The sequence below is a fragment of the Tenrec ecaudatus genome, chromosome 2, assembly GCF_050624435.1.
Source record: "Tenrec ecaudatus isolate mTenEca1 chromosome 2, mTenEca1.hap1, whole genome shotgun sequence".
NCBI lineage: Eukaryota > Metazoa > Chordata > Mammalia > Afrosoricida > Tenrecidae > Tenrec > Tenrec ecaudatus.
Genome location: NC_134531.1, coordinates 74,353,574 through 74,365,126, shown reverse-complemented (window position 1 = coordinate 74,365,126; position 11,553 = coordinate 74,353,574). Strand labels below are relative to the sequence as shown.

Sequence of the window (11,553 nt, the reverse complement as noted above, 5' to 3'; positions counted from 1 at the left end):
GGGCGGGCGGGCGGGCGCGGGCGGGCGGAGTGGGGGACTCTCCGGGCGCTGACATTTGCAGGCTGCCCTCCTGATTGGTCCCCTCGCCGAGCTGCTCACGGGTTCATTCAACTGTTAAGCACCTCCCCGTCTCTCTAAAGGACATTATAATGCAAGAAGGCCCCTTTTTAGCCACAAACCGAATTTTCTTTCATTTAGGTGATCTATATATATCTATATCGTATAGCTTATAGCTTATATCTATTTTAAATAACTTAAAGCCGCTAAAATTTGGGGGGGAACAGCTTTCGCCCTGGAGCGGTGCGCGATGCTGTCTCACGCCGACCTCCTGGACGCCAGGCTAGGTGAGTGCGCGCCTCTCGCCCTGGCAGCCAGGAGAAGCCGGGGCAGGAAATTGTCAATTTGTTCCTTATTTTACCTTAATGCGCCCTAAATGGACTAATTTCTTTAAAAGTAATTGTGCTGCATTAAAGTTTAATTTGATTTAACATCGTCTTTATTAAAAAAAATCTATGGAATATGTAGATCCAAAAAAGGAGTTGGGGAATGTTGTTACTTTTTGTTTTTCTTATTTTTAATTTTCCCCACCCCCTTTATGTTTTTGAAAGGCGATCCCAGGCCGTGATAATTGGTTAGCAGGTGTTTCTCTTCTCGCCCCTGCCGTTTATTTTGATTTGGGATTTCTTTCTCTTTCTCTGTACGTTTTCCGCTTCCTTCTTTCTCTCTTCCCCTCACCTTATTCCTCCCCGTGTAAATCTGGTAAAAATCTGGCAAATAGGAGAAGCCTCTGCCATGCAGCTGGATTTGCTAAGTGTGCTGTGGAGAAAGGAGAGAAGCCCCATTCATCCTCAAGGGCATCCTGCCTTCTGCAAGGGGCTCAGAGGAACGCGCCCTTTATTTTTTTCCGGGAAGAAAAAGTTGAATTCTCTCAAGTTCGATCCCCTACCCTGTCTCTAAGAGTTTGGTTCATGTTATCTGGGTGCCTGGACTCTGGGTTTCCGGTTTAGAAATCGTGGGTGATGGATGTGACTCCATTTCCCAAACATTTTCTCTGATTCAAGGGGGAGGCGGAGCTGATTTGGGTTGATTTCGCGGGGTGGAAGGTTTAGAGACGCATTCAGCTTCCGGAAGGTGAGAGGGCCATCTGCTAAGGGCCAGCGAGTTAGAGTTCGCCGGGTTGCCCAAGGGCAGGTGCTGCTGCAGCCAAAGAATCCTTTCGTTTCTTCTCCGCCTCCTTCCAGCCCCAGGATTTGCTCTGGGTTTGCTGGAGCGCCGAGGTACGGTTTATGCAAGGAACTCAGAGCATGTTTGTGGCCGGGCCTGGGAATGTTTTATAGTGGGAGAGACCACCGCGTGTGTTGTTTGCTACGCGAGCCGGCTGCGGAGGAGAGATGGGCGAGGGCTGGCAGTTGCTACCCCAGCCGAGCTGTCCAGATCCCGGGGAACTCCGCTGAGCACGCCCCGAGTTTCGTCGGAGGGGCGCGCGCGGGCGCGCAGGGAGCCGAGAATGAGTCGGCCGGAGGACCACGCCGGGAGGACAGTGCCTCCTGGCCTCGTCAGGAAAGTAGTGACCGCCACCCTCTTGCCTTCTCAGGTATGAAAGATGCCGCGGAGCTTCTGGGCCACCGGGAGGCGGTGAAGTGTAGGCTGGGCGTGGGGGGCTCTGACCCCGGGGGTCACCCCGGAGACCTGGCGCCCAACTCCGACCCGGTCGAGGGAACCACGCTGCTGCCAGGGGAGGACATCACCACCGTGGGCTCTACCCAGGCCTCGCTGGCGGTGAGCGCCAAGGACCCGGACAAGCAACCGGGGCCGCAGGGCGGCCCGAACCCCAGCCAAGGGGGTCAGCAGCAAGGCCAGCAGAAGCAGAAGCGCCACCGGACGCGCTTCACCCCAGCCCAGCTCAACGAGCTGGAGAGGAGCTTCGCGAAGACCCACTACCCCGACATCTTCATGCGCGAGGAGCTGGCGCTGCGTATCGGGCTCACCGAGTCCCGGGTGCAGGTATGCTGGGCCAGGAGACGCGGGAGGGTCGCGCCAAGGGGAAAGGGGGCTTCCCGTCTGTCTGGATCCTGGGCGGCGTCTCAGCCGATTCTGTGTTTCTGGGTAGCCCCAATTCTGCCCACTGTGTCCCATCGCCCTCTCCAGTGGGCGTGCAGGACCCCCACTCGCACCAGCGTGTCCACGGCCTTCTAGGGTCCAGAAACCTGAGGTCCGCATTGTTCAGTTAGCGGCCAGGTTTACTTTTTCCCGCCGGGGCAATCTCCGCCATCTCTCAGGCGCATAGACGGAGCGCGCGCCTCCACGCTCCCGGCCGTGTAGTTGACAAATAGTTCACGATCCCTAACGAGTTTGTGCTAAGCGCCCGGATAAATTCAGGGTGCCACCCTCACACACCCAATAGAAAAAGGGAGGAAATAGGGCGGCAGAACAGGTGCCTTATTTGGGGGGTCAGGAACCACACACTGTGGCTTCTTCTGAAGATGACTCTCCAGCCAGTTCAGGCAGAAACATCCTCTAGCTTGACTATTTGCCAGGGGGTTGCTTGGTGGTCCACATGGGCAACTGGAGCCTGATCGCCAAAGCCTTAGATTTCCCCTAAGAAGGAAAGAAAGACGACTTTTTGTTTCACTTATGGCCAGAAGAAAGGAGCGGCCCGGAAAGGTTGACAGGTAGTAGACAAAATCGTTATTAACCCTACTATGTCTGTCCAATCACCATCCAAGATGGAAATGATAAATAATCAAGAAAAGCACACCTAAACCTCTCCTGAAAATTGAGGACTAAAAGCGTATGCCTAATTAAATCCAAGGTATTTTCTCCCCACACTTTTTTTTACGAATGAAAAGAATATATCAAATATTTTATGGACAGGTGCTGGTGGTGATATTGGAAGAGACTCAATTAATCTTGAGCTATCCGTGGTGCTGAAAAGCTTCCTTTGCTTTTTATCAGCCCAATTTGTTGAGCCGGAACCCGCTGTTACAAGAAATTAATCACAGTCTTAAGTATTCTTAAGGTTAGTATTTCAAAGATAGTGCAAACGGGAGGAAATAGCATATATTTCTACACTAAGAATCAGAATATTATTGTCATCGAGGACTGAAAGTCATCAAATTGATAAGGTAATATTAAGAATATAACATAATGATTATTATATTTACTCAGTAGAAATCTGAGTGGTTTTCTTAGGAAATTATTGAAGACCTGAACCACTGACGGGCCATTGACATTACACACAAACGAGTGCAACTTGAATTGTGCAAGTATATTGTTAATGCTCTCTAATTGTATTTACCTTATACCTTTTTCTAAATCTGAAATTGAGCTCAAGCTCTCACAGGTAAATAAATTCCTTTCAAATACCCCCACTAATGCGAATTATAATACTGAGGTGTTAAAATCAAACTGGAAATTTACAAATACATTTGTAGAGAATCTTATTACCTACTAATTTTCGTTTTATAATGAAAAATTGTTGCTTACCCTAGTCATACTAGTTATTAGCTTACATTACAATAGAACTCATACTCACAATTGTACAACTGATTATATATATCCAAAAGAAACCAGTCTATTAACTTTATTAGCTCTTCCATAGGTTAATGACAATAATTCTTTTAATAAAAATGTTTTACGTGAAATATAATGTAAGCTATGTAACAGAAGCAGTTGTTTTCAAAAAGTACACAAAAGAATTTGCGAGATGAAAGAGACAAAGCGCTGTAATGGTTCCAGCATAATGTTCAGAGATAATGGCTTGAGGCTGATGATAGAAACCATTTAATCGAATGGCAATTTCAATATTTTTAAAAATAATGTTCCATAGTTTAAAAAGTAATCAGATCAACATAACCTTCTTAATTAACATTTCAAGATGATTAACATTATGTAGCGCAAAAATAATTTATGGAAAATGTATTTACTTCACAATTCACTGTACTTTTGCTCCTTGACCAAATTCAAATTAAATAGTAATTGGTTTATGTTCCTATATGATGAGTACTTTATAGTTTTCTTTATAGTTAACAGATTGCCACACATTTTTTCAGTATGTGGACCCTTACATGGATTAAAAATGATTTAAACACTTAATTTATTGCAATTAAAAATTCTTTTTGACTTCAGACTAAATTATACAACATAGTTATTTACTTTCTGTTTCTTTTTGGCATATATTACACTTTTAGGGATTTGTTAGAGCAACTCTACTCACACGGAGGCCAATTTCATGTCTGATATTGCTCCCCTTTTCTGGCGAGTGTAATAAAACCATTCTTTTTATAGCATGCCATTATTAGAAACCAATTTCAGAATTATTTATAACCTGGAATGGCTTATTAAGCAGCAATGCGAGAATCATGCAAATTATGCGATCAAATGCAATATAATAAGCATAATCATTAGTCTCTAGCACGGATTAATTAACTTTCAATATTTTATTTACATAAAAACCAAATCAGTGAAATAACTTCTGCACAGTCAGGCTTGCCTTTCAATATTTTATTGGAACAAAAATAATGTGCTGTAATTCCATTGACCGTGTCCCCCAGAATGGCCCTGTCACCTGCCACATCTTAATAGGGGGACAAGCTGAGAGTATTTTCTAGTTTTCTAATGGAATGAGAAATTGCATTTTCTTCCTCTCCCAGCACTATTAAAGTGTAATGAATTCGGCCCAGAGTTCACGGCTGGCTGATCGAAATGAACCTGAGATCTAGGCTTTAATACAGCTCCCCAGATTTCCTTCCAAATCTTCACATTAATCATTTGCTGGATTCCAATGAGATCTTCATAAAGCATTTGCTTTGAGGTGTGTGTGTGTGTGTGTGTGTGTGTGTGTGTGTGTGTGTGTGTGGTGGGGTAGTGGTGTTAATCTTCTCTCCCTCTCCTCCTCTTTCTCCATTTCTGAGCCATTTATAGCTGGTGAATTAAACGGGCTATATATTTTAAAATACATTTACAGTATGTCTATATTACTGTAACAGCAGATATCATGAAAGTGGATTTTTAGATTCCAACCTCCATTAGATCCTCACTGTTGTATTAAGCATTCTTAGAGAAGAGCTGCATTTCAAACCGAGTACAAAGTTGGCCTGTGACTTTGGTTCATGTGTTTCTGGAGTTGTCCTCTGTGCATTCTCAAAATCTCCCTCAGGTTTCGCCTGCATTCTAATCCGTCATGCTCGAGTTTTCAAGTGGAAACATTTCACATTTTAAAAACATATGCATCATAGGTTGGTGCTCAGATCCTATGCAAATTTCCCCCTTCAATCCTACTAAACCAAGAAACATAAAAAGTGTTGTACCAGCCATTTGACTACTAACCCTCAAACATAATTGAGCACGATTTTGGGTGATTCCTTTAATATTTAGTTATTTTCTGCTGTTCTTTTGGCCTGTTCATAAACTAGAAACCTTTCTGGCAGCCTGATTTTCTAATGAAATGCTGTAGGGATAGCCCTCTGTGTTTTTGCTTGTTTGTTTGCTCCTCTTACCTCTGCCCCAAACATGCAAACATTTTGGAATTAGGAACCTGCTTTGATATAACAAATATCTCTCAAAAATTTATCTGGGTGGGGCATGTGAGGCGTGAGGACTGTTTGGACTCCTGGTTACTCCTGGTCTAGGCCTCCGTCCCATCTTCCTCCCTTGGCTGCCCCCCTCCCCCAATTCCAGGATTGGATGGGTCCCTCAAAGCCACCTGCTAACAGCTCAATCTGCAGTGGCTGCATTGATCTTGTCCACCATCAAGGCCTCTGCTGCTTCATTAATCCACCAAGCCAGCCACTCAGGGTCTGCTCAGACACTTGGGTAGGCAGTCAACGTGGGAAATGGGGTAGAAACCAGAGAAAGACAAAGTGGTGGGTGACCTCACAGGTATGGCAGAGAGGCAAGTAAGACCCCAAGATTGCAATGCAGTTCATACTAGTGAGGGAAGAGTGGGTCTCCCCTCAAAGGAATATGGAAACACCACTGTGAACATGGGGGCTTAAAGGGGGGTGGTGCTTGATGTAGATGAGTGTAGGTTGATCCCTTCTCAAGATAGTCAGGCTCACAGAGTACACACCAAATAGAGTGAAGTAATGGGTGAATAAGCTTTTAACAGGAATGTGAGGGTCCAATTGTGCCTGCCAAATTCTAAGAGGAAACTCAATTGATACTTGAGCATTTACATTTTTGTACTGAAAACCTTCAGCTGACTAGGTGTTAAACCACAAGCATGCCAAGTAGGCACGCTGGCAATTATTCTGGAGAAAGAGAGAGATCACATTCAAATGTGTGCCCAAGAAGGCAGCTTACTTGGTTTACTTCAGGCAGAACTCATCTCCTGCCACAGTGAATTTGACATCTGTAGGCCAAAGTGCCTGGGAAGGTCTGAAATCATCAGGCTACCGTTGAGAGAGTGTAAGAGATTCATTTTCGTTTGGAAGATATTTGATCAAATAAGTGTTTCTGGAAAAGATGCCTCCTCCCACACTGAAAAGCAAAATTAAAAAGCTCGTGTGAGCTATAAACTTGACCTCCTCTAATTTGTAATGACCAGAGAATTTGGTTTTAGGCTCTAGATGAACTGGGGGCGACTGGGAATCGAAGGGCCTGGGTGCTCCGGGGAGTAAGTTTGTGAACAGAATCGACTTGAAGGCCCTGGGGCTCAGACTCTAGCAGCAGTTTCCACACAGCACAGACAAAGGTGTCCTTGGCGTCCTTCGAGAATGAAACACGAAGACTTTGAGTTGTAGAACCAAGTGCTATCTGAGGAATTAGAGGGTAGCGGTGACCCAAACAACGCTGGCTTGGTGGCTCTCACTTCCCCACCAGACACCAGACACCTTTCTGCGCCGTCAAACGTGGCCTTAGGGACTTTCCTTTGTCTTCTGATTTTGTTACTGGCGATGTCATCCCCAGCCCTGCATCAATTTCCAAATTTCCAGCATTTCTGAAAAGTCAATACCCCATCAGTGTTAAAAGGCATGCTATTAAGCCCCATGGGTACACATGTTTATCTTCATTTGTACACCTGTGGGTTGCACCTTGGCACACGCCTGCCTGCAGACCCGAGTGCCTGTGCAGTGCACAGAACGTGTCAACGTGCAGGGGCGTGGTGAACACCCGCGCCGTCGGCTGGCCTGTGCGCGGCGCTCCTGCGCGAGGCAGGTCTGTAACGCGGGCGCATCTGCTTGCCGGTGCGCGGGGAGCCAGTTGCCAGGAACCGGTGAACAACCAGGGTGCCGCGCACGGTGTGAGGACCTGTCGCGGTCCCGGGAGGGCCGAGTGGGTGTATCTGCCCGGGACTCCTCGGGTTCCAGCCCCCGCTGTGCGGGTGGCCCGGCGCGCTAACGGTGCCTTGTCTGTCTCTTGCCCTCGCCCCGTCCAGGTGTGGTTCCAGAACCGGCGAGCCAAGTGGAAGAAGCGCAAGAAGACGACCAACGTGTTCCGCGCGCCGGGCACGCTGCTGCCCACGCCAGGCCTTCCGCAGTTCCCGTCCGCCGCGGCCGCCGCCGCGGCCGCCATGGGCGACAGCCTGTGCTCTTTCCACGCCAACGACACGCGCTGGGCGGCGGCCGCCATGCCGGGCGTGTCCCAGCTGCCGCTGCCACCCGCGCTGGGCCGGCAGCAGGCCATGGCGCAGTCGCTGTCGCAGTGCAGCCTGGCCGCCGGGCCGCCGCCCAACTCCATGGGCCTGTCCAACAGCCTGGCGGGCTCCAACGGCGCCGGGCTGCAGTCGCACCTCTACCAGCCCGCCTTCCCCGGCATGGTGCCCGCCTCCCTCCCCGGTCCCAGCAATGTCTCCGGCTCGCCCCAGCTCTGCAGCTCCCCGGACAGCAGCGACGTGTGGCGGGGCACGAGCATCGCCTCCCTCCGCCGCAAGGCGCTCGAGCACACAGTCTCCATGAGCTTCACTTAATGCCGCCGCGCGCCGGCGCCGCCGCTCCGCGCGCAGAGCCGCCCCCGGGGCCGCGCAGAGGCCCCCGCGCGCAGCCCGCGCCCCAGGCCCCGCCCCGTCCCGTCGCGTGCGCGCCCCCGCCCCCAACCCCGGGCTCGGCCCCCGCCCCCCGCCCCAGCCCTGCCCGCGCGGCCGCCTCCCGCCTGATTTCGCTCGCCCGCGGCCCCCGTCCTCCTCGGGCTCCCCGTCCTCTCCTCGCTGCTCCTCCCGCGGCCCCCTCGCCGGCGTCTCCCCCAGCCCTCCCCACGACCCCCGGCCTTCCCGCTCGCACCGTCGGGCTGGCGCCCCCTCCGCGCGCTCCCGCCCGCCTCCGCGCTCCTTCCCCGGCCTCGCGCCCGGCCCAAAGCATCCTTCCCGCCATTTTCTTACCAGGGAGTCGACTCAGGATCTGAAATCAGACACCAATGGACTGGTTTGTGGGCAGCAACACACGCACACGCACACACGCACCCACGCTCTCGCTCACTGTCGGACAACCCGCGCGCGCGCCAACACACACACACATGCAACACACAGTGTACCTAGGTCACACATGGACGTGTTCAAGGGACAGCACAATGTTAGGGATTTTTGTCTTAAAGGAGGACAAGCATCCGCTACCAACAGCCTCGTCTGAGGGCCCGATTGATTCTTTGATTTCTGCTTGTATTCTTCCTTCAAACTCCTTTCTTTCCTCACTCCATCCGACCCTCCCCGTCCACCAGCCCCCTCCACGCGGCCCTCTATTGGCTTGCGAGAAAGAATGCTTTTATTTTATGTTCTTTTTATTTTCTTAAGCACAACCGTGTGAGGGTATTGGAGGGAGGGAAGGCTTCTCACGGGGAATAAGCCAGTGGATTGGGTGGCTGGAGTGGACTAAAGCAGTCATGTGTTCCAGAAGAGGTGATCTGACACATTTTGATAAGTCATTTATAAGGAAGACTAAAATAAACATTCAAGAAAAAGATTCCTTTTGTAAAACGCAAAGGCCACATCTCTTTTCTGGACCCTTCAGCACTGGGATTTGTTTGCTTCCTTTTCTGTCCCGTTCCTCTCACTGGCTCTGTGCCCTTTTGGTTGTTTCGTGGTCGTCCTGTCGTCCCTCGTGACCCTCGGCCACCTCCCTGGCCCCTGCCGGCCGGTGGGTGCCCGGGGACAGCTACAACCCTGCAGCGTTGTACAGAGACACAGTCAGCCCTTTCTGCATGTGCTGGTCAAATCCAAACCCACAGAACAGAAGCGCTTTCTCAGAATGAACACCCTGTGAAATAGGATGTTTTGTGTAGATAAAGCATTCTTGTTACATACTGGTCAGTTTGTGATATGTTTTAACTTATTGTCTGTGCTTATTTATGGAATTTGGTTTTCTTAATAAATGTTTGAGCTAATATAAAGCATATGATTTGACTTTTCCGGACAAGTTTATATCAAGTTCAATGTAAATGGATAAAATAAAACCATTTTCAGTATGTGATATGGAGATGAACGGATTCTGGTGTGACTTCCAAGAGCAGTGGGGCTCTCAAGCCGTGCTTCCGTGGGGGCGCGGGATCCTGGTGGAGCTTGGGTTCAGTTTGGGGGTGCCCTGGAAGGCCCGAAGCCCCAGAAGCAGACACTTACTTGGCGGGAGCGGCGAGGCACCCCTGGCTCCGCAGACCGGAAGTGCTCGAGCTCTGGGCCTCGCCAGGCTTCGAGCCCGCTCCCCGTTTCCGAGCTCGGGGTGGCCGAGGGGCGCAGCCGGGCGTCCCGATCGCTGCGTCTCGGGTGAGCGGGTTCCCTGGGACAAAAGAGGCGAGGGCGGCCCTCGCTGGGCCCCGGCCCGGGAAGCGGAGGAGGGCCGTCGTTCGCGCCCTTGGCCTGGAGTCCGCGGCCAAAGCTGGCCTCTCGGGTGCACGGCGGGCGCTCGGGGCCCTGGAGCCTCGGGCAGAGGCTCCCCCGCCCCTAGGGGTCCCCAGAGCCCGGCCCGGCTGCAAGGCCCTCCGCAGTGGGGCGACGGCGCGCCCCGAGGCCCGAGGGCAGAGGGGACCTTGGCAGAGTCTTCCCCGCCGGATTTTCTCTCCCGATCTGGGCAGGGTGCAGGCTCACTTGGCGCCCACGTGCCCACGTGCCCGGGGACTTAACCCAGACGCCTCTGGAGCATTGCTGTTTTGGGGGTATCTGAGCGGGGAGGTGGCGAATGGGTTCCATCCCAGGCTTCTTTGGGAAGACTCGCCAGAGTCTGTCTTGTGGTTTGAAAATGAATGGTCAATAGCAGCATTGAGAGCGCACCCCTTTCCCCCGCAGAAAGGTCTTATTGCTAAAAGAGTGTAAAAAGATTTACACTCTCGCTAAGAGTGTAAACCCCAAAGCCACTCTGCACCTGAAAACAATTGCCCCCCACTGGGCGACGTGGCGCATTTCTGAAATGGGTGTGACGGTCGCTCAGGTAAGGGACCACAAAGTGGAAGCTCCTTAAGCAGACGACGGGAAACGGCGTGCATATTATTATATTATTTTACTCAGCGCATGGACCTTAGGGGATTTTAATTAGGTCAAATGGTAGGTGTGCTCACAGACTAGTTGAGCCTTTCCTGAAGAGTGTTTCTGGTTGAAGAAGAGAAAAACATCTCATTTGTGACTTCACATAAAAATGGGAAATTAGCAGCACAATACTAAATTTGTAAAATATCAGTGATGAAAAAATACTCTTCCTTGTTTTTCCATTTTGTCATACTCACCCTATATATTGACATTCTTTCTCCTTTTAAAATTGAAACTGTGAACACTGTAATCTCAAGTTTCATTTAAGAGATCAGTACAAATCACAGATTGCTTCACTAGTGAGCATGGAAGGTTGTTTACAAGGATGCTAATTTTATAGCTTTTTTATGCTGCTATAAAGCATAACTTTATGATGTAGAGTGCAATAAAGGATGCTAAATGGAATCTTTAAAAATTGTATTTCTCAAAGGCAGGAGAAATGGGATCTTTGATTTGAGAAAAAATGAGCCAACTCAGAACACCGATGAGAAGTTACAAATCAACTAAAGTGATAGATGCTTTCCAAATGCTTATATTTCATAAACTAGTGGTTGTTTATCAATATTATAATGAGAGAGTACAGAGATTTTCACTTGACCTGCCTCGGGAATAATATTTATTTCTATAGAAAGAGCTTTTTGTATTAAGAACCTGAAACATTTTAAAGGCTTATGTGCCATTAGCATGGGGGAAGGCAACCAGACTAAACTGTTCAGGTTGACAGTTTGGTGAAGTTGAAGAGAGAGGGACAATTTCAACCACAAGCTTGAAGGAGGAAAATAAATCTTAGTAACAGAGCAACACTTCATATTAATTTTACTCTTTATAAGAATTTGCTTGGACTCAAATCTTGTACAGGCAAGTGAATGCCGTTCCAGAAGAGAGGCCACACCGAAGAAGACTCTCAGAATACAAGGGAGATAGATAGAACATGCTGGATGTACCGGCCTCTTGGAACTGTGCTTTGGATACGATCCCCACTTCCTGGGAAGAAAATGTCCAAACTTGTAATGGGATCTCCAACGGGTTTACCTTGTGGCTTATTTTCTCCTCAGTGTTGGTGCTGAATACCATCCCGGGTGGCTCACAAGTGATGCTAGAGTGAA

The 11,553-nt window shown here is 49.5% G+C and overlaps 1 protein-coding gene across 1 annotated transcript; it reads left to right on the top strand.

Annotated features, from left to right (window-relative positions):
- The first annotated feature begins 307 nt into the window (after positions 1-307).
- Positions 308-7,909, top strand: OTP (orthopedia homeobox). Its single transcript, XM_075543059.1, has 3 exons — positions 308-344; positions 1,595-2,004; positions 7,379-7,909. The coding sequence occupies exons 1-3, from the start codon at positions 308-310 to the stop codon at positions 7,907-7,909; spliced, it is 978 nt and encodes a 325-aa protein (XP_075399174.1).
- Positions 7,910-11,553: the final 3,644 nt, after the last annotated feature.

Coding starts and splice junctions, on each gene's coding strand:
- OTP (XM_075543059.1), top strand. CDS start 308: ATGCTGTCTCACGCCGACCTCCTGGACGCCAGGCTAG. Junction 345..1,594: donor CCTCCTGGACGCCAGGCTAG/GTGAGTGCGCGC, acceptor TTGCCTTCTCAG/GTATGAAAGATGCCGCGGAG. Junction 2,005..7,378: donor TCACCGAGTCCCGGGTGCAG/GTATGCTGGGCC, acceptor CGCCCCGTCCAG/GTGTGGTTCCAGAACCGGCG.